Raw genomic sequence first — 22,194 nt, 5'->3', positions numbered from 1 at the left:
AAGTGGATGCCCTGTCCTTCACCTGGAAAAATCTATCAGTTTATGCCTCTCCACCTCTACTTCTCCTCTCCAAGGTACTAAAGATCAAACCGGACAAACCAAGAATGATGCTGATTGCACCAGACTGGCCACACCAACACTGGTGTACCCCCTTTTGCACAGTGTCACTGCTGGCACTATGGCACCTGCCTCAGACCCCTGCTCTGCTGTCCCAGCAGGAGGGCCAGATTCTGCACCCACAGCTTCAAACCCTGAACCTGGCAGCCTGGCTAATTACCTTATCTCTCCATTACCATTTCTCTGTAAGCAAGTGTTGGATTTCATTCTGGAGGCAAGGAGGCCTAGTACTAGAAAACCCTATGCTGAAAAATGGAAATGATTCTGTTCCTGGAACCAAACTCAGGGGATGGGCACAGAGGTGCCCAATTTACCTCAGATTCTTCAATACTTAACTGAGATGCTGCACAAGGGCCTTTCCTTTTCCTCCATCAAAATTCATACCTCAGCCATTTCAGCTCATTGCAACACAAAGCCATCCCTCTTCTCTCCACCACTGCTGAAGCAGTTCCTCAGAGGGGCCAAAAACTAGACCACCCAGGAGAGCCCCTACTCCAGCCTGGGACATTAACTTTGTATTGGGAAAACTCATTCTACCTCCTTTGGAGTCAGCTGCAAATGCAGAGTTGAAATTCCTTTCTTGGAAAATGGCCTTCCTTTTAGCTATGACTTCAGCAAGAAGGGTGTCTGATTTACAGGCCCTCATGGCAGTGGAGCCTTTTTTCATATTTCCTTGCGGACAGGGTGTCCCTCAAGACCAATCCCTCCTTCTTGCCCAAGGTGGTATCCAGTGTGGCCCTTAATCAGTCCATTCATTTGCTAACCTTCTTTTGAAATCCACAAAACAAAGAGGAACGAATACTGCACTCCTTAGATGTGCGCAGACAACTTAGGTTTTATTTGGACAAGACAAAACCTCTCGGGAAATCTGAACAACTGCTGGTTGCATTTGCTGCAGGGACAGAGGGGGAAGACCATTTCAAAGTAAACCATTTCTAAATGGATAGGCCATTGCATCCATTTCTGCTATAAGCACCATGGAAAACCTACCCCACAGGGAATTAACCACATTCAACCAGGGCTGCATCTATCTCTACAGCCTTTCTCAGAGGTGTCCCAACCAGGGACATCTTAGAAGCTGCTACCTGAAGTTCTGTACATACCTTCACCAAGCATTACCATTTGCCATTTTTTTTCTAAATCCAGAGTTGGCTTTGCCACAGGGAATTAGACCACATTCAACCAGGGCTGCATCTATCTCTACAGCCTGTCTCAGAGGTGTCCCTACCAGGGACATCCTAGAAGCTGCTACCTGGAGTTCTGTGCATGCCTTCACCAAGCATTACCATTTGCCAATTTTTTTCTAAATCCAGAGTTGGCTTTGCCACTGCAGTCTTGCAGAGCCTTATAGCTGGTCCTAATACTATCTAATTTCCTCCTCCCATTCTTAGCTTTGGGAATAGACCCAAGTGTGATGACTGCAACAGTGAAACACGAAGAAAATAGTACAGTTGTGTACACTTACCATAAATGTAGATTTTCGAGTGTATTCACTGTTGCAGTCCTAGTTACCTTCCCTCCAGCCCCTTGACTTCTATTGGCTATACCTCTATTCATGCTTTATGCTTAAAGCTTTTTGGTGTATTTGCTTTTTTGTTGGAGGTGTAACCTTGTATATATAATTGCTTCCTATTGTGGGGGCACCTGACATCTGGAGCAAGAAAAACTGATGTAATGACGTTGGCTGCATGCTTTATACCCCTGACTACCTGACGTCATGGAAGATGAGACCGCAACCAACGCAGGACCCAAGACTTTGTTAATCAGGCCGACTGAGGGCTACTGCAAGCAGATAACCCAAATGTGATGACCGCAACAGTGAATACACTTGAGCATCTACATTTATCGTAAGTGTACACAACTGTACTTTTCTCATCCTTTCATCCAAATTATATTTGAAAAATGCAAGAGAAGTTCTTTGTTGTATGCAGAGAGGGAGACTGCTCCAAAGAAGTAGAATTCTCTGTTACATTTCTGTCACTCCAACATGTTCAGTTTATATCACAGAAGAGATTAAGATCTCTTGAGTGATTTGTATATGCCACCCTTGGACTTCCATATGTGCAGCAGATCTATGAGGATAGGATTTATTGAGGATGTGTACTCAAAGCTGAGGTCATTCCTCATCAAACCTGTAGGATGCTGAGACTAGGTACAAGGCTTTGACTCTTTGGTGGTTTTATGATTTGGATCCTTGTCTTTCTTAGTGAGAACTTTGTGGGCATTGAAGTTGTATCAAATGCTGGATAGGTTTATGCCAAAAGAGGCATTTTATTTGGCAATAGGTCCAATTAGTGCTGAATACAGTTGAATGATCATATCTCTGAACCAGAATATCATACTTCTAATAGGTTGCACAACAAAAAAAATCTTTCTTATAATCATGAATAAATGTTGATCGAAGGATAGTTAGCTGTTTACACAGGATCCTTGATCCCTAACCATTGGATCAGGTTTTCTAGGATGTGTTGTCAGTGTGATAGTTACAGGGGATATCATGCTTGCAGAAAGGTGTTGCACATTTTTTGGCATTTAGTTTTAGTCCACACTTTTGACGCCAGCTCATTTATGGGAAAGGCCCTCTTTGGAGTCTCTTTGTGTCCTCTGGAGAGTTAATGGCACCTAGTGTACAGTCATCAATTTGTGAATAATCCCTTAACATTTGTTTTGACCTCCAAAAACTAAATGCCAAAGAGAAGTGGCCCAAGAACAGAGCCCTGTGGTATGCTACTGATGACAGGTCTTTTGGATGAGATAGAGCTGCCCACCCTAATTTCTTGGGTTCCATTTGTGAGCTATCTGTGGAGTTAAATGGGATTTGTCATTTATCTGTGATGGTGTATTAATGACACCTAAGTGTAGAACTGTTAGCTGCCTTAGTCAGTGTAGATGTGCAGTATGTACTTATTTTCCCCCCTCATCCACTGCTTGAGTAAACTTCTCAAAGAAGTTGGCTAACTTGAGTTTGCAGAACCTGCCTTTAACAAAACCTATGTCCTTGTTTTTAATTCCATAATTATTCTTTTCATAGCTAAGGACTAGGGTAGCTGTCCCTGTGGGCCTTCTTAAGCCTAGTCATTTTCCATTTTTGTATTCAAATTAAACTGTCCCATTTTCTTAGACTGGCCTTGACCATCCCATGGTCAATAATTCTGTATTACCCCTAATGAGAATAAGTGGGGTCCTAGCATAAATAATTTGAGGTTACAATTTTGTAAAATTTATAATGATTTAAAAAAAAATGTAAGGTCACCTTACAGGTGAGGCTTCTCAGACTTATGGGTCTATAATTACCTTGGAAAGTTGACACACCACTCTTGTGCAGGGGGATGACTGCTGTCTTCTGCCTGTTTGGAGACTGATTCTGAATAATCTCTGTAGGAAATTTAATAGACTAGGCAGTATGCATCCTGGTATATGATCTGGCCACACAGAAGCACTGTTTTTGACCTTGGATACTGCCTTTAGGAATTTTTCTTGGAGATTTGGGAGGAAGATATAGATGCAGGTGTGTGTTGTGGGAAAGTTTGGGAAAAGAGGCAAAATTTGAGTTAAATGCATCAGCCAACAAATTATAACTTCCTGCAGTTCATTTGCAGTCATTTGTTTACCAGGAAAGTCCGACTGGACCAAAAGTACCCATTTTCAGTGGAGGCCCATGGAGAATAGGTCCAGATCCATCAAAGTTACATGGTTAAGAGTATGCAAGAATATTGAGCATATGTTACATTATACATTGAATAGTATTTAAAAATGAGTGCAGCATAATTTGCATTAGGTAAATGGGTTCATTAAACAGGTTTGCTGTGCTAGACAATGTGATCAGTAGGAATTATACGTAAGCGAAACTAGAAGTAAATCTGAAGTAGCAGTATAATGAAGAGGAATAGAAGTATAGGAGAGGTATGAAGATAGGTGAGAGATGTAAGTAGTAAGATAAGAACAGAAAGTCAATTTAGTAGAGATGAGTAGTGGAGCAGATTAGATCTGAAGTACCAAGGTGGATTAGAACTAGAGTTCAGTCTGGGTTAGTAGTGCAGGAGCAGTGCCAAAAGTATTGGATAGGAATTCCTTTAGTGAGTATGAGATTGACTTTATGGAAATTGGTAAGGAATTCCACATTTTAGCTATGGAGTAGGAGTAGAGGCTTTGTCCGAATGATTTATTGGGAGTGGGAATGTAGTGACAGTAATTTGTCCTTATCAGAGAAGTCTGTTTAGGAGGCAAATAGAAAGAACAGGCTAAAGGCAGGCTGCAAGTTTGAATGATATTGTGAGTTAACAGTTGAAGGCAAGTGTAATGTGAAAGTTCAAGCCACTTAGAGACTGAAGATCAGTACAGTGGTAGATGTAATGCAATGCACTAAGTGCAGACTTGACAGTTTTGTTGTAGCATGCCTCCTGTTTTATTTTTAATGGTGTTTATGTTGGCAAGGATTGGAGCTCCATGTAGAAATGAGGGTAAAAGTTGTAGTGACATGGATAGCTTGGTAGATCTGTTTAGAAAGTGGTTGATGCCTGTAAAGCATTTCAGGTTTCTGGTGAGTTTTGATATTCTGGATGTGAAGATCCAATTTAAGATTATCATCTGTTGTCATACTTTGCACATTGCATAAGCAGCTACTTCAGTTTCTGTCTTTTCAGAGGAAGGATCATGAACTTATTTTTGTCTGGAGCACAAGTTTTTGGAGGGAATAGAAGAAGCTTGGCTTTCTTGGGATAGAAGTTGTGCATTACTAAGCTTAGTCTCAATAGAAGTAAAAGCTTCCTGTGTTTTGTTGAGGGTAAGGGTGACTGACGCGCAGATGATGGAATTATCTGTGTATTGAATAAAGAAGGGAACCTTAACAGGAAGAAGCATGAAGTTTATCAGTGGAGATGTTGCAGAGAACATAACCTAGAATAGAGCCTTGAGGGATATCCATGATGGGCATTTATGAAGAAGAGACTTGCCATTTTACTGCTTGCTTCCTGTTAGAGGTAACTAGTGAATCACTGGTGAGTGGGAGGTGATAGACAAAGGATTGATAGTTGATGCGGGAGTTTAAAATGAGCGACTGTATCATGCCTTTGAAAAATCAAAGAATGGTGAAGAGACAAGTTTGCCAGAATCCCTAGCCTTATTTACAGTAGCCAAAAAAGGATAATGTGGCGGTTGTGCTACCATGGGCTTATCAAAAGTCATGTTGTATAGAGATTAACATTTTGAAGGAAGTGATTAAGAAGCTGTTTAAGTATACATTTTTTGTAGATTTTTTTTTACAGTGGACAAAATGCTAAAGGGACAGTAGTTTGATATGTATATAGAGTTGCCCCCTTTGTGCAGGGGGATGATATAGGACTTTTTCTATATGATAAGGACATAAGATTCAAGAATGTATCTGCTAATAGGTTAGGCTATTGTCTCTGCAGTTAGTGTAATGTATTCAGGAGGGAAGTTTTCTGCACAGGTAGGACAGTGTTAAAGTTTGTGAAAATTATTTTTTTCCTTTTTAGAAACAAGTGGGAACTTCTAGGGAAAGGCAGGAGTGTTGGTTGTGAAGGTTTAGTTGGAGTCCAGTAGGTTATTGATAGGATGAGAATGTTTCATAGTGCTAGGAGAAGAGAAATTGGTTGGAGTACAGTTAGAAGAGTTTTTGGAGAGAAGAGGATAGTTGTGTAGTAAGGGTTAAGTTTGGTAATGCTCTCGAAGTAAGTGCTAAACATGCTTGTTTGAGAAAGGGAGGTTTCGGGAGATGGGCTTGGGTCTTTTTTTAGATCCAGGGTTAAGTTGGGAAGTTGTGGAAGATCAGAATTTCGGGGGGTACTGTTTGATTATTTTGAACAAGTGAATAAAACCCGTTTTCATTGATTACTTTTTTTTTTTTTTTTTTTTTTACTTGGTTATGGAGTTTCCTAAAAAGTTGTTGGTTTGGGTGGGTTTTCTTTTCATGCTTTATCCCTCTCAGTCATGAGGTATTCACTTAGTTTTGAAAGCCATGGAGAATGATTGATTGGATTTATTTTTTTTATATACCAAGTGGAAATCTGGTAAGGATATTTAAAAAATGTAGAGCAAGAGTGATTTACAGCTTCTTCTAGAGTGTTGTCTTTTAATGCGGACCAGCCCTTGGCATATAATTGATCCATGAATAATTGCAGGTTAATTTTTTGAGAGGTTGTGGGTTTTTATAATTTATGGCATCTGGGCAAATGAGTAAAAGTTCTATGGCATTTACAGTATAGTGGTAACTTAGAGTATCTAGAAGTGTAGAAGTGTACCAGCATTGGATACTAGTTTCAGTTCCTAGTAAATTTTACCCTTCAAGGACCTAGCCATGGTTATTGGTTTTATTATATTTGGCTGGTGTTTTTAGTAAAGTTTGTGAATCCAGAATAAGTTCATACTGGAATGTGAGAAGTCGGAGGCTAAGTTCTGCCACATGATTGTAACACGTCATAGAACTGACAGTTTCATTAGTAATTATATTGGATATCCAGAATAGGTACTTCTTCAAGCACAGGAATGTTCTTTCCAAGCAGGCTGTACAACTGTGCAGGCTGGCTTTTGTCATATTTAATCTAAGGAAGTAGATGAGGATTTCAATAGTGGCAAATTTTGGAATGGTATTTTGAGTATGGAGTAAGATTGTAGGAGTTGGGGTAGAGTGAGGCTATTCCAGTATCTTTTTTGTGTACCTTGTTTTCTTGTGTTGCAGCCAGGAGGATAAATTCTGAGCCATTTACATTAGGCTTAAGCCACATTTTCATGGCAGGTAAAAGATGGTGGGTACAATAAATTATCCAGGCATGAAAGTCTGTAATTTTGTTGCATGTGCTATGAAGGTTTTATTGTAACATAGTTCAGAGTTTTTGATGGTGTTGAGTAGGTTTGAAGAAAAGGACTCTGGTTAAGGTGGATGTTGCCACACTGAGAGGTGATGAAGGCAAAGAATTTGTCAATGAAAGTGTCTTTTATTTCGATAGGTAGTATTTTTGCTTTATAGTTAGGAAAGTATGAGAGTAATGTATTCAGTTTGGAATAATGGTTTGCACCTGCATTAAATAAGCTACGGGAGATTTAATGGCTGCTATTGGTAAAGACATTGATAGAATCATCAGCTGTGGCAGTTGTTTATATTTTGATTTAGTCTGCAAAGCTGTAATGTGTTAGGAAAAATAGTTCAATAATAAAGAAAGAAGGATGGTAGCGTGGCTGATGTGGAAGTTGTTAGTATACAGTAGAAGTTTAAAAGGAGATGGGTAGAAGTGGGAGGAGTGAATTGAGTTGTAGGGAGGAAGTGAGGGACTACAGCAGAATCTCCATTTTCCATTCCTGTGTTGACTTTAGTTCTTAGAGTACTTTTTACTGCTTTACGAATATAATGTTCTGTATGATTTTGTTTTTTTTTCTGTAAAGGTCTGCATCCAAAATCCCAGTCTCTCGTTGTTTCTTGAGCTTTCCCCCTGTTTCGTCATCATCTCTTTTCACTTTGAATTATAATTTTCTTCTTTTAGTATGTGTAGAAGCCTTAACTGTCTTGCTCTGAAATACCCCTTCAAATCCCAGTCCACCTTGTTCTGTTGGAAGAATCATCTTATGCCACTTGACTCTTACCATCTTTTCCTCCTGGATAAAATCATTCAGCTGTTTATTAATTTCTATCCACAACTTCGTTTCTGGTTGATACAAATATGCCTGACCTGTGTACAAGACTAATGGGACTTAAAACATTTTAACTACTTGTATCTTACTATCGATATCCATACAATAGAGCTTCCATTTTCTCAGTTTTATATTATTTTTTGTTTAGTCTCTTCCCACATATTCTTATCTGCCACACCGGAATCATTTTTAATCCATACTCCTAAATACTTGACTTTATCATGTCCCCATAAATATAGATATTGCTGATCCAGTTTGTGTGTGGATATATAATTTACTGCTATTACCTTTGTTTTAGCTTCATTAATTTTGTATCCCGAACATCTTTGGAACTGTCTCAAAATGTTCCACAGCACTGTAATGTCCCTTTCTGTTTTTGTCCGGTGTAAAATATCATCTGCAAATAGTCTTTCCTGACTACCATACTAATTATATCCTTGGATTTCTGAGTCCCCTTTTTTTGCCAGTGGTTCTAAATATAATGCAAATAACAAAGGGGACACCCTGCCTGGTTCCTCTGCTCAAGCAGAAATAAGAGGACCTCACCCACTTTAATTTTCACCTCTGATCCCTCATACATCCTCCTAATCAACCTTATTTTATCAGGGAATGCAAATGATTCCATTGCTGTGCTTATAAAGTCCCAGCTTAGTCTGTCAAATGCTTTCTCCATCAGAACCCACCGACAGCAATGGTATTTTCTTATGTTTTGCTTCCCTCTGGATCATCAGTGTTCTGTTAATGTTGTCAAATGTCCCCTCCACAAAACCACATTAATCCATATCTTTCAATTTTGGCATCACTTTTGTCATTCTTTTAGCCATTATAGACATAGATGCTTTATAATCATGGTTTAGTATTGAAAGGGGCCTGTATGAAGCTTGATCTAATGATTTTTACCCTCTTTAGGTACTTACAGCTACCACCGCTTTCTTCCAGGATGTTGGTACTGCTCCTTCTCTTAAAATATGGTTAAACAAAGCTTTCCAGATCTTTATCATTTTTCCCCCTCCTAGCTTCCAAACTTCCCCAGGAATACCAAAATGGATATAAAGTTGAGGAAATGCATATGAGAGTACACAGTTTCCAAGCAGTAAAATGGTAATATACTACTGGCATCCTCATTTCTCCAGCTAACCTAAAAGAGAGACTTTATTTAAAAAAAATATATAAAAATAAAAAAAGTGAGGTTAATAAGTCTTGGGGGGGGGGGTGCACATCCTCTGGCAGGTACAAGTCGATAAAGCAGATTAGGAGGGATACTATGGTCATTTTAGTACAGTTTGTCTCATTAAAGATTTATTAATAGAGCATAGGACGATGTTCACCAAAATTAGAGTCCACGTACACCTTCTCAGTATGTAATTATGTTCTTCCTAGCTGTGTGAAGATCTATCATGGAGACATTCCTCTCTAGTAACTCGACTAAACCAGGCTGCTGAGACTAAGGTCTTGCAGAGTATGGAGTCAAACTGGGTTTGGGATGACTAAAAAAAGAGCACTATGGAGAGGAAAATAAGTTAGCTGTAAAACTGAAGTAGTAAATAGAAGAGAAAATACTGCTAAATAACATCCAGAAGTAGTAAAACAAAAAATTAAACAGAATTTTCATAACCCAGCTGAGAACATTAATATCTGAAACCTATTCACAAAAATGTGTGAATTAAACAAACTTCAACTAGATAATCCACTTTAAAATCGCATCTATGAAATTTTAGCTGTGTCAACACTTCTACAGAGTCTAATTCCCTCACTTATTCCAAGTGTGAAATTAATTCTGTTACTTGTTACAACTATGAAACTCTGCTGGAGAGTTTTTAATGAGGATGGTTTAGTTTAAATGCATAAACAATGAGAGTCTTGTGTAGCTTGAGGATCAAATGGTGAAATGAGAGTGCAGCTTTTATCAGCTATCAGTGTAAGACTGGACTAATTCAAGTGGAGAAAGTGTTATATTTTTATTTTAAAACCAAATGAAGCAATGAAACATAGCCAAGAATATTGCTTCAAGAGTAAATAGAATTAATTTACAGCAGTCTAGTTTAAAAAAAAAAGCCAGCGTAGTAAACCCAATCTAGGAACAGTATGACTGTGCATTTTTTTGGAAGCAGTTACTAAATGTTGCATAAAAGAATGCATCAGTGTTCCACAGTTTGGATGCCAAGTAGTAGTTGCATAACATAACTCCAGTGTTATGCCTTTCGGACAGTAAATACTCATTCGAATGTAAATTTCCCTGCCACTATGGCACTTGCCAGTAAGGGTTGTAATTGCAGAGAAGCTCCAAACAAATAATTTCAGCACTTGCATAGCAGGAAATGTCAATAACCACAAAATTGTCTGTATTAACATGTGAAACTGCCGTACACTACGTTTCTATTAGTATGAGAGCATTATTTTTTTTCACAAGAGTTGTCCAAATAGTAGCAATGTCCAAGATAGCAAAAATGCTGTGTATGGCAACCAGACGTAGGATGAAAGAGTGGCCAGGCGATTATTAAAGTGGTTGATTGTAATACAGTCTTCTCCCCTTTAGCATTTTGTTACGAGACATGCATATCAGTAACATTATTGCTTCTCCATATGAGCCAGATAGTAAAGTAGAAATGAGCAAATTATATGTGAGAAATAAGTGAGCCCTCTGAAGTTAATACAAAGCACAATTTAAGGAAATTGTTTGTACTTTCCTACCTCACAGTACTCCAACGAGAGGACATACACTATGATGTTCTTCGTGTTTCACTGTTGCACTCATTACATTTGCGTAATCTGCTGGCAGGTTGCCCTCAGTCGGCCTGATTAACAAAGTCTTGGGTCCTGCGTCGGATGCTGTCCCTTCTTCCATGACGTCAGGGGTATAAAACATGCAGCCAACGCCATTACATCCAGTCTTTCCTGCCGCACAGTGCCCGAAGCAGAAGCAGTTAGCAAGTGCCGGTCGTCCGACTCCTGAAATTTTCATTTTCGAGTTTCAGATCCGAACCCCCCCCCCCCCCCCCCCCAAGAGGTCTAGGGCTGAACTTGACTATGAATCTTCTGAACAGGACTCTGTGTCTTCTGACTCTAATGAACAGGATTTGTCCATACCTACTTATGAGGACTCCTGTGCAGAGGATTCCATTCCTTCTGCTTCTCCCCCTGAGGATTTTTCTTTTGGGGAAACTTTACATACCTGGGAAAGTCAGGATTTTTCTGAATCCAAAAAGAGGCTTAGAGATTTTCTTCCTCTGCATGGGCCTTTGGCTATACCTCCTGTAATAGACATTGTTGATGTGTTTTCAGAATCCAGTATGGCCCCTGATTCCCTGCCTCCAGCCCCTTGTAAGCCAGACACATACTACAGGGTTCCTGACTCCCACAAATTCCTTTTCAAAAATCCTGTTGCGGACTCTGAAACCATTTCTCAGGGGCCCAAGGGCATTAAGGCTTCTGCTGCTAAAAGTTCTACCCCTTCTGATAGAGACTCCAGGGCGCTGGATAGATGGGGTAAAAAAGGTTTATACTTCTGCAACCTTGACAATCCGGGATTTAAACTGTCAATTCTATATGCTAAAATATCAACCGACTATCATGGGACTGCTTAAACAGAAAATGATGTTGATTTCTGACTGTGTGGAAAGTAAGGATTTACAGGATTTATTGCATTCAGCTGAAGAAGTTGGAAAACATACTTTGCAATGTGGTTTTGATTCTTTGGAGGCCTCTTGCATGGCTGCTGTTACTGGGTCTTAGCTTAGAAGGTATGCTTGGCTTAAGGAGCAATCTCTGCCTGATCGTGTTAAAGCAATATTGTCGGATGCTCCTTTGCAGCATGACCATCTGTTTGGCAACATGGCTGAAGAAGTTCTAAAAATGATGGAAGATGAAGCTAAATCTATGCAAACTGTGAAAGATTTCTTACAAGTACAACCTCCAAGATTTAGTAGGCACTGGCCTACTAAGAACTGGTCCTTTCCAGTCCATTCCAAAGCCACTCCAGCCAAATCCAGACATTCCAAAAGCACCAGGTTTCAGTCCCAAGGGGCTTTCAGAACTAAGCAATGGGGTGCCACTGCTTCCAAATCTGGAAACAACAAGACACCTCTCTATGGTAAAGAGTCTCAATGACTTTCCTTTAAAATTACCAAGCACTTTCCTCTTAGCTGCCCCTTTGGGGGGGGGGGGGACTGGCTCTTCATACAAAAAAACTGACAACTTATAACCCAGGACAAATGGGTTTTAAATATAGTGTCCCAGGGATACAGATTTCATTTCCACACATTGCCAACTCCAAACGGATGGCCAGGCCTGCCCCCAAATCAGTGGGCAGAGGCTCAGAAACAAGTACTTTCCCTCCTAAACATGGGGGCAGTTCAACTAGTGCCAGAAGAGGAAAAGGGGCAAGGTTTCTATTCCAGACTTTTCCTGGTACCCAGAAAAGACAAATCATGGCGTCCAATTCTGGACCTGTCTACTCTAAACACCTTTCTGGACATTCCAAAATTCAAGATGCTGACTCTTCACCAGTTACTTCCTATGCTAGGCAAAGATGCCTAGTTGGCAGCTCTAGATTTAAAAGAGGCTTACCTGCATATCCCAATCTGGGAATATTACAGAAGATACCTCTGCTTCAAAGCAGGCTACTTGCATTATCAGTTCTCTGCACTGCCCTTTGGCTTATCTACTGCGACCAGGGTATTTACAAAGTGCCTGGCTCCAATAATTGCATTTTGCAGGCAAAGAAATATTCAAATATATCCATACCTGGACGACTGTCTGTCTAATTCAGGCAGAAAACAAGGCCATTTTTCTAAAACATCTGGCGTTTGTAAAAAAAAGGGTTCTAACTTGTCTAGGGTACACCATAAACGAAAATAATTCACAACTTGTACCCTCTCAAAAGATTACATTCCTGGGTGCAAGCTTGAATACAACTGCCCAGATGGCTTTCCTATGGCTTTCCTTACGCCAGAAAAGCAAATTAATTTGGTGACTTACTTCAAACAGGTGGCCACAAAAACCCTGCTATCTGCAAGACAAATACTGCAAGCTTTGTGGTTCATGGCCTCCTGCATTCTTCTAATTCCATATGCAAGACTGCATATGAGGAAACTTCAGTGGTAGTCAACATTGTCACAGCCTGGAAACCATGATTCCTATCATACCTTGCTTGCAACTAGCGTTCCTATGGTGGGCAGAGGCCTGCCACCAAAACAAGGGACTGCCATTCACACCACTCCCTGCCGCCCAAACCCTAACTACAGACTCATCACTATGCATGGGAGGCTCATCTGGCAGGGAAGTGCATTCAGGGCAAATGGAGCCCAAATCAAATGCACCTTCATATCTATCAAAAAGAAATGCTAGCTGTACAGAATGCACTGGCAGCCTTCAAGGACTACCTTCATCCAGGACAACTGATGGTAAAGACTGACAACACCACAGTTACGTGGTACATAAAGCAGGGGAGAACACATTCCTAACCCCTCAGCAGACTAGCCATGGCATTGTGCAACACTGCCTTGAGCTATCAAGTACAACTATAAGCTCAATTCCTGCCAGGAAAGCTGAATATTTTGACAGACCAACTAAGCAGAAATCTCATGGACCCACACAAATGGAAACTGGAACCACGGATTTTCAACATGTTGACACACAAATGGGGAGCCCAGACATAGATCTTTTTGCCTCACCCCAGAACTACCAGTTGGACATATTTTGCACAAGAACTCCTCACAAAAAAGCTTGGAAAGTGGGTGCTCTGTCCTTCAGCTGGGAAAACCTATCAGTCTATGCCTTTCCCCATCTGCCTCTGCTCTCCAAATTTAATCAAACAGGAAAAAACGAAAATTATTTTGATTGCTCCAGACTGGCCTCGCCAACACTGGTACCCAATCCTACGCAGTCTGTCACTAATTTCTCCATGGCATCTGCCTCAGACACCTTCCTTACTGTCTCAGCAGAACATCCACATTCTGCACCCTCCATTCCAAACATTGAATCTTGCAGCTTGGCTAGTCACTTAAATTCCCCCTTAGCATCCCTCAGCAAGCCTGTGATGGATCGCATTTTGGAGGCGAGAAGACCTAGTACTAGAAAATCTTATGCTAACAAATGGAAAATTTCTGTGCCTGGAATCGGTCTCAAGGGATGAGCACAGCAGTGCCCAACTTGCCTCAGATTTTGCAATACTTAACTGAGATGCTTCACAAGGGCCTGTCTTTTTCTTCCATAAAAATCCATGCTTTAGCATTTCAGCTCATTACAACACATAACCCCCCCCCCCCCGCTTCTCTCATCCTCTGCTAAAGCAATATCTCAGAGGGGCCAAAAACGAGTCCACCCAGGAGAGCTCCATCCTTTGCCTGGGACCCTAACATTGTATTGGAGAAACTCACTCTACCTCCTTTCGAGCCATCTGCTACTGCAGACTTAAAATTTCTTTCCTAGAAAACAGCCTTCCTTTTAGCAATCACTTTGGCTAGAAGGATTTCTGAATTACAGGCCCTTATGGCAGTAGAGCCTTTCATCATCTTTCATGCGGACAGGGTGTCACTCAGGACCAACCCATCCTTCATGCCCAAGGTGGTATCCAATGTGGCTCTTAATCAGTCCATTTATTTGCCAACTTTCTTTCCCAATCTACAGAACAGGGGGGAGCGGAGTTTGCATTCATTGGATGTACACAGACAACTTGGTCTTTACTTTGACAGGACTAAATCTCGAAGAAAATCTTTACAACTGCTGGTAGCATTTTACTACAGGGGCAGAGGGAAAGCTATTTCAAAGCAAACCATTTCCAAATGGATAAGCTATTGTATTCATTTCTGCTATAAGCAGCATGGAAAACCTATCCCCCAGGGGATCAGATCCCATTCCACCAAGGCTGCATCTACTTCTACAGCCTTTCTCAAAGGTGTTCCTACCAGGGATATTCTAGAAGCTGCTACCTGGAGTTCAGTTCATACTTTTACCAAGCACCATCATTTACCAATTTTCTCTAAATCCAGAGCTGGCTTTACCACTGCTGTTTTGCAGGGCCTTATAGCCAGTCCTAATGCTGTATAAATCCATCCTCCCAACCATAGCTTTGGGAATCTACCCAAATGTAATGACTGCAACAGTGAAACACCAAGAACATAGTACAGTTGTGTACACTTACATAAATGTAGATGCTCGAGTGTATTCACTGTTGCAGTCCTGGTTACCCTCCCTCCAACCCCCTGTTTTTTTCTCTTACTATGCCTCTCCTTTCTTTTTCTGCACTTAAAAGCCTTTTTGGTGTGTTTGCTTTTGTTTGGAGGTATATTTTTGTGTGTTAAATTATTTTTATATATTTTGTTCTCCATTTGGGGGGCACCTGACAACCGGGGCAAGAAAAACTGATGTAATGGTGTTTGCTGCATGTTTTATACCCCTGACGACCTGACGTCATGGAAGAAGGGACGGCATACGACGCAGGACCCAAGACTTTGTTAATCAGGCCGACTGAGGGCATCCTGCCAGCAGATTACCCAAATGGAATGACTGCAACAGTGAATATACATGAACATCTACATTTTCTGGTAAGTGTACACAACTGTGTACTTTCATAGTCAAAAGCATTTCTAACATATTTGATGATATTTTGTTTTGTTATCCCTTTTGCTCCTAGCACTATAGGAACAAATTGTTTCATGATTTCAGAATGATTCTAGCTTCTTTCCCCTCATATTTTATTTTCCTGTTTACATGCAGAAGTATTAGCATTTTTAAGTGTTTTATTACACATATATTTTTAATGTTGGGCTTCTAGTAGCATATAATATATAAAAAAATATATATATATATATATATATATATATATATATATATATATATATATACCAGTTATGACCTTCTGTCGTCTGAACAAGGTAAGAGAGCAGGCTAATAATTTTGTATGGTAAACCTTTGGGCTTGATAATGTGCACAGATTTTATGTAAAACGTTCTTTTTTTTCTTTATACTGTTTTTTACAGGTTTATGAGCATGTATATGAGACTGTAGACATCAATAGTAGCCCTGAAGTGAGAGCCAATGCCACTGCCAAGGTAAAGAGCATCTTTTGCATTATATTTGTCAGTCCATATGTCTTTTTTTTTCTGCTTAAGAACAAACAACTTTGCTGTCCTTCCAGGTTTTTTTTTTTTTTTTTTTCTTCACAAGTCTGTTGTTGGTAACATGGCACATCTGCAGGCATGGGTTGGATTGGTGGTGCAGTGGCTGGTACTGTTGCCCGTTTTCTCCAGGTCCTGAAGCTCAGTCCTGGTCACTGTGCAGTCTTGAGTATAGATGTCATAATCATCCTATGTCTCTAGTTTTCTGCCACATCCCACAAAGAAATGCTAATTAGCTTGGCTGGCTGTTCTAATGCATTGTTTCTAGATTTCTGTTGGGGGTATATTTTTCTTATGGGATCTCCTTTAAATGTGCTTTGGCTTTGTGATTAAATTAAAGTTAAAATAAAATCAAAACAAGTGAGTAGTCATTCTGGTACTAAATGGGGTACACAGTACAAAAAATGGTTATGGGTTTAAGCCAGACCTAATAGGAACACCACTGATTCCACATCTGAAGTGCTTTGCCTTTCTCACCATCCTCATCTGTTATTTTTTTAAGACTGATATATACCTCACCTCAGTCTTTTAGTAACTGTCATTTGATATATTTAGTATGTTAAAGTCCTGTCTACTTGTTTAGTTAATGTTTGGGATTTAAAATTCAGAACTAGCCAAGTCTCTGTAAATGTGACTTAAAGTGCATGTGCAGTGGCAGTACTTACCATTGTACTATCTTGAATAGTTGCTGGCAAAACAAAACGGTGATTCTTTTGCAAGAAACACTAGGTTCCCATTGAATGACTTTGGGTATATCCATTTTAATTTACCTCGAAAGCAGGTAAGATGAAATCAGAGTTTGTATTTTTTTTACAATGAGGAGATTAATTAAAAAAATGCAAAGTCAGGAATGGCCACTCTTGTACAGTTAATATTTAATGAATACACAAAGCACTGCAGCTGTATTCATTAAATGTTTTTGTTGTTGTGCTCATTTTGCTACACTAATAACCATGAGAAGCATACAAGCTTACGATAAGAAAGACCTCCCGAAATCATTATTATACCCCATTCCCCTGAGGTAAATGGGTGTAGCAGGGAAATTTGTATGTTTATATGAATTTAAAAGTCTTAAGTTATGTTATACGAGGAAATTGAAAACTTCCGCCTTCAGATGGACATCACAAAAGAATGCCCAACACATCCATACCATGTAGAAGCTTTGAAGAGTAGACTGTGACAGCACAGTAAATCACCAGTACCATTTTCACGTAGTTGTAGTTTTAAGTGAAGATGGACTCCACTGGCCACCTGAATCTTACAACAGTTTGAAATTGAATGCAAGTTCTGCATTAGGTTTAGTCAGTGCATACATTATCTTCAACATAGAAGTTTAATCCAGAGTGATGTTTTCTCTGGATTATTATTTTGCCATCTTCTCTGGATTGTGCGCTTTGTTTTTTTCCTTCACTCTTATTTTGCTCAAAAGCCCTATTTGAAAAAAAATTAGTGAGATCTTGTACCATTGTGAATTGTTTTAGTCCTATGACTACATTTTGCATTGTCTACTTTGCCAGAGCTTTAGCCAAATTGCTGAAAAAATATTGATAAGGTCTGTTAAATATTTTCTACAGCAGGGCTTCTCCATCTTACTTTGTGTGGTTCTATCCATTCTCAGATTGATCACATTGTATAAGAAAAACTTAAGAAAAACACCCTTTTAGATCTGTTGCTACAACTCCTGACACCTCAAAAAAATAAACCACAGTTCACACAAAATTAGAAAATTCTGAAATTTCTGTTGTAAGTTTGAAGCATATTATGCGGGGAGTTTCTGTCTTTTGTACACCTTGATATGTATGTGAAGGGATTACATCCCCACACCCCACTGCTTATGTATACTAACTTCAGGATCAGTGTACTACAGAGTAGGGTAAGTACTTTGAGATGCAACAGATGTTCTTCGTGTTTCACTGTTGCAGTCATCACATTTGGGTTAACCCTGCCAGGGTAGCCCTCGGCAGGCCTGAATACCAGAGGCTTAATATTTCTGCGTCGGTTGCCATCGCTTAAGGACTGACGTCAGGTCGTCAGTAGTATAAAGTAAGGCAGCCAACGCCATTACATCAGTCTTTCTTGCCAAGGAGCCCGAAGTAGAAGCAATTCGTATGAGTGCTGGTTGGCCGCTACCCGAGTTTCATCTTCCAAATTGAAGCTGAATTCTTCTAAAAGCCAAGTACTCCATTGGGGATCCCTTTTTCTTGCTCTAACCGATGTCAGAAAAAGTTAACAATTGTCTCCCCTGCGGAAAGCAAATACCACACCAAGACTTTCATTCTCATTGCGTCACTTGCTTAGGCCCAGACTACGATGTCCCTCGCTGTCACTTTTGTGCTTTAACGCCAGAACTATACATTGTCGGGCCCTTATTGTAGCTAGATATTTTCGCTTACAATATTCAAATTCCGATATTGATCTTCCGAAAAAATGTAAGGATAAAGACAGAGACGGACCACACAGGTGCAAACCTACCGACAAGGCTTCCATTAAGCTTAGTTGTCAGCTCTCCAGTCCTCAATGAGGTGCTTTTGCAGCCCCTGATGCCTGCTTCTGTGGATTTGCAGGCTGCTGCCGAGGCCCTTTCGGAGACAGGTATGCCCCAAAACTCTTCTTCAACTAAAGATACTGTGGTTGTCTCAACCTTAGATGGATCCAGAGCCACTGAGCAGGCACCAGCTTCCAAGGAAGTACTTCACACTACCAATTCTCATTACAAGCCGACTACTTTCGAGTCTGCCGTTCTTTCAAAAACTACCGAGGCCCAGGGTATGAACCACACCCAACAAACTGACGACCCAATCTCAGGCACCTACTTCCTTGCCTCAGTCTCAAATGCTCAAAATGGCGGAAGACCTTATCATACTGATCAGGAAAAGAGATCTGTCCTCAGTAGTTTTTGTCTGAACAGGAGTCTGATGACTATGATGCATCTGAATATGAAGACATGCAACCCCTCTCTGCTTATGAGGATTCTGATGCAGAGGAATCCATTCCTTCAGCCTCTCCACCAGAGGACTATTCCTTTGGGGAAACCCTTCATATTTTAAGGGAGCATTTCCGATGGGAATGTCAGGAAAACCCTCCGTCTAAAAAGAGACTGGGAGAATTCTTGGATCTTCCACAGCACAGACCCCTGGCCATTTCCCCCAGTCCTGGATGTTGTAGATGATGTTTTTCTGGAATCCAGTTTGACTCCTGACACCCTCCTCCTGCACCCAGAAAACCTGACCGGTATTAGAGTCCCTGACTCTCACAAATTTCTTTTCAAAAACCCTACTGCTGACCCTGAGGTAATTTCTCAGGGGCCCAAAGGAGTTAAGGCAACCTCTGCCAAGAATCCCACCCCCTCAGATAGGGATTCCTGAGCATTAAACAGATGGGGTAAAAAAGTATACACCTCTGCTACTCTTGCTATCAGAGCACTAAATTGCCAGTTCCATATGCTAACATTTCAGCGACATACCATGGAACTCCTCAAACAAAAAGTGTCGTCCTTTCCTGCTTGTGCAGAATCTAAAGAGTTACAAGACTTAGTCTTGTAAGTCAAGTGACCAAGCATACCTTACACTGTGATTTTGACACCCTAGAAGCTTCTTGCAGGGCAGCAATCACCAGTTCTGTCCTTAGAAGACACGCCTGGCTTAAGGAACAGCCCTTGCCAGACCATGGTAAATCTAAATTATTGGATGCACCCTTGCACAAAGACAACTTATTTGGCACTAAGGCAGAGGAGGCCTTAAAAATATGGAAGAATAAGATAAATCTATGCAGACAGTTAAGGATTTCCTGCAGGTCCAGCCACCAAGGTTCAGCAGGCATTGCCCCTCCAAACACTGGTCTTTTCCTGCTCCCACCAGGTCAATTTAGCCCAGACCCCAGGGATGCAGACCCCCCCCAAACAACAGCCACAGGGAATGCAGCGATCAAAACAGTGGAATTCCTCCACTTCAAAACCAGGGAGTTCTAAGCCACCCCCTCAAGGTATGAGCTCACAATGACTCTCCCCCACCACCCTCTCCCTCTGCCACCTACACTTTACTACTAGGGGAAAACTCTCCTTTCACGCAAGCACCTGGGCCACCATTACCAACGATTGTTGGGTCCTCAACATAGTGTCCCAGGGATACAAATTTTCTTTCCACATTCTTCCAACCCCAGAAGGGTTCCCAGATCTACCTCCAAACCAGTGGGCAGAGGCGAAAAGCAAGTTTACCTGCTCTCTATGAGGGCAGAACAGATAGGCTAAGTTTTCTACAGCAGATTATTTCTAGTACCCAGAAAAGAGGGCACCTGGTGACCCATCCTCTAGCTATCCATTCTAAACACCTTCCTGGTGCTACCAAAATTCAAAATGCTCACCCTTCAGCCGCTGCTACTCATGCTCTCCAAGGATGCTTGGCTAGCCACCCTAGACCTAAAAGAGGCCTACCTCCACATAACTATCAGGGAATCACACAGGAAATATCTACGTTTCAGGGCAGGATCCCTGCACTTTCAGTTATCTGCGCTTCCCTTTGGCTTATCTACTGCTGTCAGAGTTTTCACAAAATGTCTGGCTCCCGCCATTGCCTTTTGCAGACAAAGGGATATTCAAATTTACCCATTCTTAGACGACTGCCTAATTCAAGCAGACAATCAGAAAAAGCTGCTAAAGTACCTGGCCTTTGTAAAGTCCCTACTGACCTCCCTAGGGTACACTGCCAACTAAAAGAAATCCAAACTAGTTACCCACCCAAAGGATTATATTCCTGAGAGCAAGCCTGGGCACAGCATCCCAGATGGCATTTCTTACACCAGAAAAGCAAACTTACCTAACACCCTGCTTCTCTCAGGTAGCCACCAGACCCCAATTATCTGCAAGGAAAATCCTGCAAGGTCTGGGGTTCATGGCATCTTGCATTCTACTTGTTCCATATGCTAGACTGCATATGAGGAAACTTCAGTGGTACCTAAAAAGCCTTTGATGTCAACACTCTCAAGACCTGGAAACTCTTATGCCAATCATACCTTGCCTAAAGAAAGATTTTATTTGGTGGGCAGCAGCATGCTCCCACAAAAAGAGACTACCTTTCTCACCACCCACTGCTGCCCAGACCCTCACCACAGATGCATCAGACTATGCTTGGGGTGCTCACCTGGACGGCAGGTGCATACAGGGCCAATGGAGCCCACAGCAAATCCATCTGTACATCAGCCAGAAAGAGATGTTGGCTGTCCAGCACACATTGATAGCTTTCAGGCCCCTACTCTCCCCAGGGGCTCTCCTGATCAAACAGACAGCACTGTAATGTGGCATATCAACAAGCAGGGAGCGACTCACTCCTATAGTCTATGCAGGTTGGCCATGACCCTTTGGCACACAGGCTCTGCCCTGCAACTCCACCTGTTAGCACAACTCCTGCCAGGTTCTCTAAACTCTCTGGGCAGACCACTTAAGCAGAAATCTTCTGGACCCACACGAGTGGCAGCTAGACAAAAGAACCTTCACTCTAATAACTCCGAAATGGGGCACCGCAAAGGTCGACCTCTTTGCCTCCCACACCAACCATCAGCTCAGCAAGTTCTGCACCAGGGAACATCACTGCATGGCTTGGAAAGTGGATGCCCTATCCTTCCCTGGGTCAATCTATGCATTTCCTCCACTACCTCTCATCACCAGGGTACTGCTCAAAATAAGGGAGAAAAAAACAGACAATTCTTATTGCTCCAGACTGGCCGCGCCAGTACTGGTACCCACTGCTGCGCAGCCTGTCCCCACTGCTACCATGGCATCTCACTCAGACCCCAACCCTCCTGACCCAGAGGGAAGGAGAATTCATGCATCCCCAATCTCAGACCCTCAGTTTGGCAGCCTGGTTTATTCCTTGACCACTGATCAATCTGCCAACCTCAGTAAACTAGATGTTTTACATGAGGCCAGATGCCCTAGCACTAGAAAGTCTTTTGCTGACAAATGGAAAAGGTTCTGCACCTAGATTCAGGCCAAGGGAGTCAATACGGCACAGCCCTCCCTACCTCTCATCCTGGATTACCTAGCTGACATGCTACACAGTGGGCTCTCCTTTTTCTTCTATTAAAATTCATGCTTCTATTATCTCTGCTCACTTCCACACAGAACAGCCCCCTTTTCCACACCCTCTGATCATACAATTCCTAAGAGGGGCTAGCAACTTGAGGCCACCCAGAAGAGCACCCACCCCAGTTTGGGACCTTAACTTTGTGTTGGAAAAGCTCACCCTGCCACCCTTTGAACCAGCATCTTCAGCAGAGCTAAAATTTATCTCCTGGAAGACTGCTTTTCTTTTGGCCATCACTT

The 22,194-nt window shown here is 41.4% G+C and overlaps 1 protein-coding gene across 1 annotated transcript in view; it reads left to right on the top strand.

The window, feature by feature from the left end:
* Positions 1 to 22,194, top strand: part of LIN7C (lin-7 homolog C, crumbs cell polarity complex component) — a 429,094-nt gene that overhangs the window by 110,456 nt on the left and 296,444 nt on the right. Inside the window, exon 3 of the mRNA XM_044059602.1 lies at positions 15,741 to 15,812. Within this exon, the coding sequence (XP_043915537.1) occupies positions 15,741 to 15,812 (72 nt within the window). The remainder of the gene's footprint in view (positions 1 to 15,740; positions 15,813 to 22,194) is intronic.

This window comes from Protopterus annectens, chromosome 17.part0 (assembly GCF_019279795.1).
Source record: "Protopterus annectens isolate FY-2018-M chromosome 17.part0, PAN1.0, whole genome shotgun sequence".
Taxonomy (NCBI): Eukaryota; Metazoa; Chordata; order Ceratodontiformes; family Protopteridae; genus Protopterus; species Protopterus annectens.
Note: the sequence above shows the minus strand (reverse complement) of the source record. Positions and strands in the feature narration are given on the sequence as shown.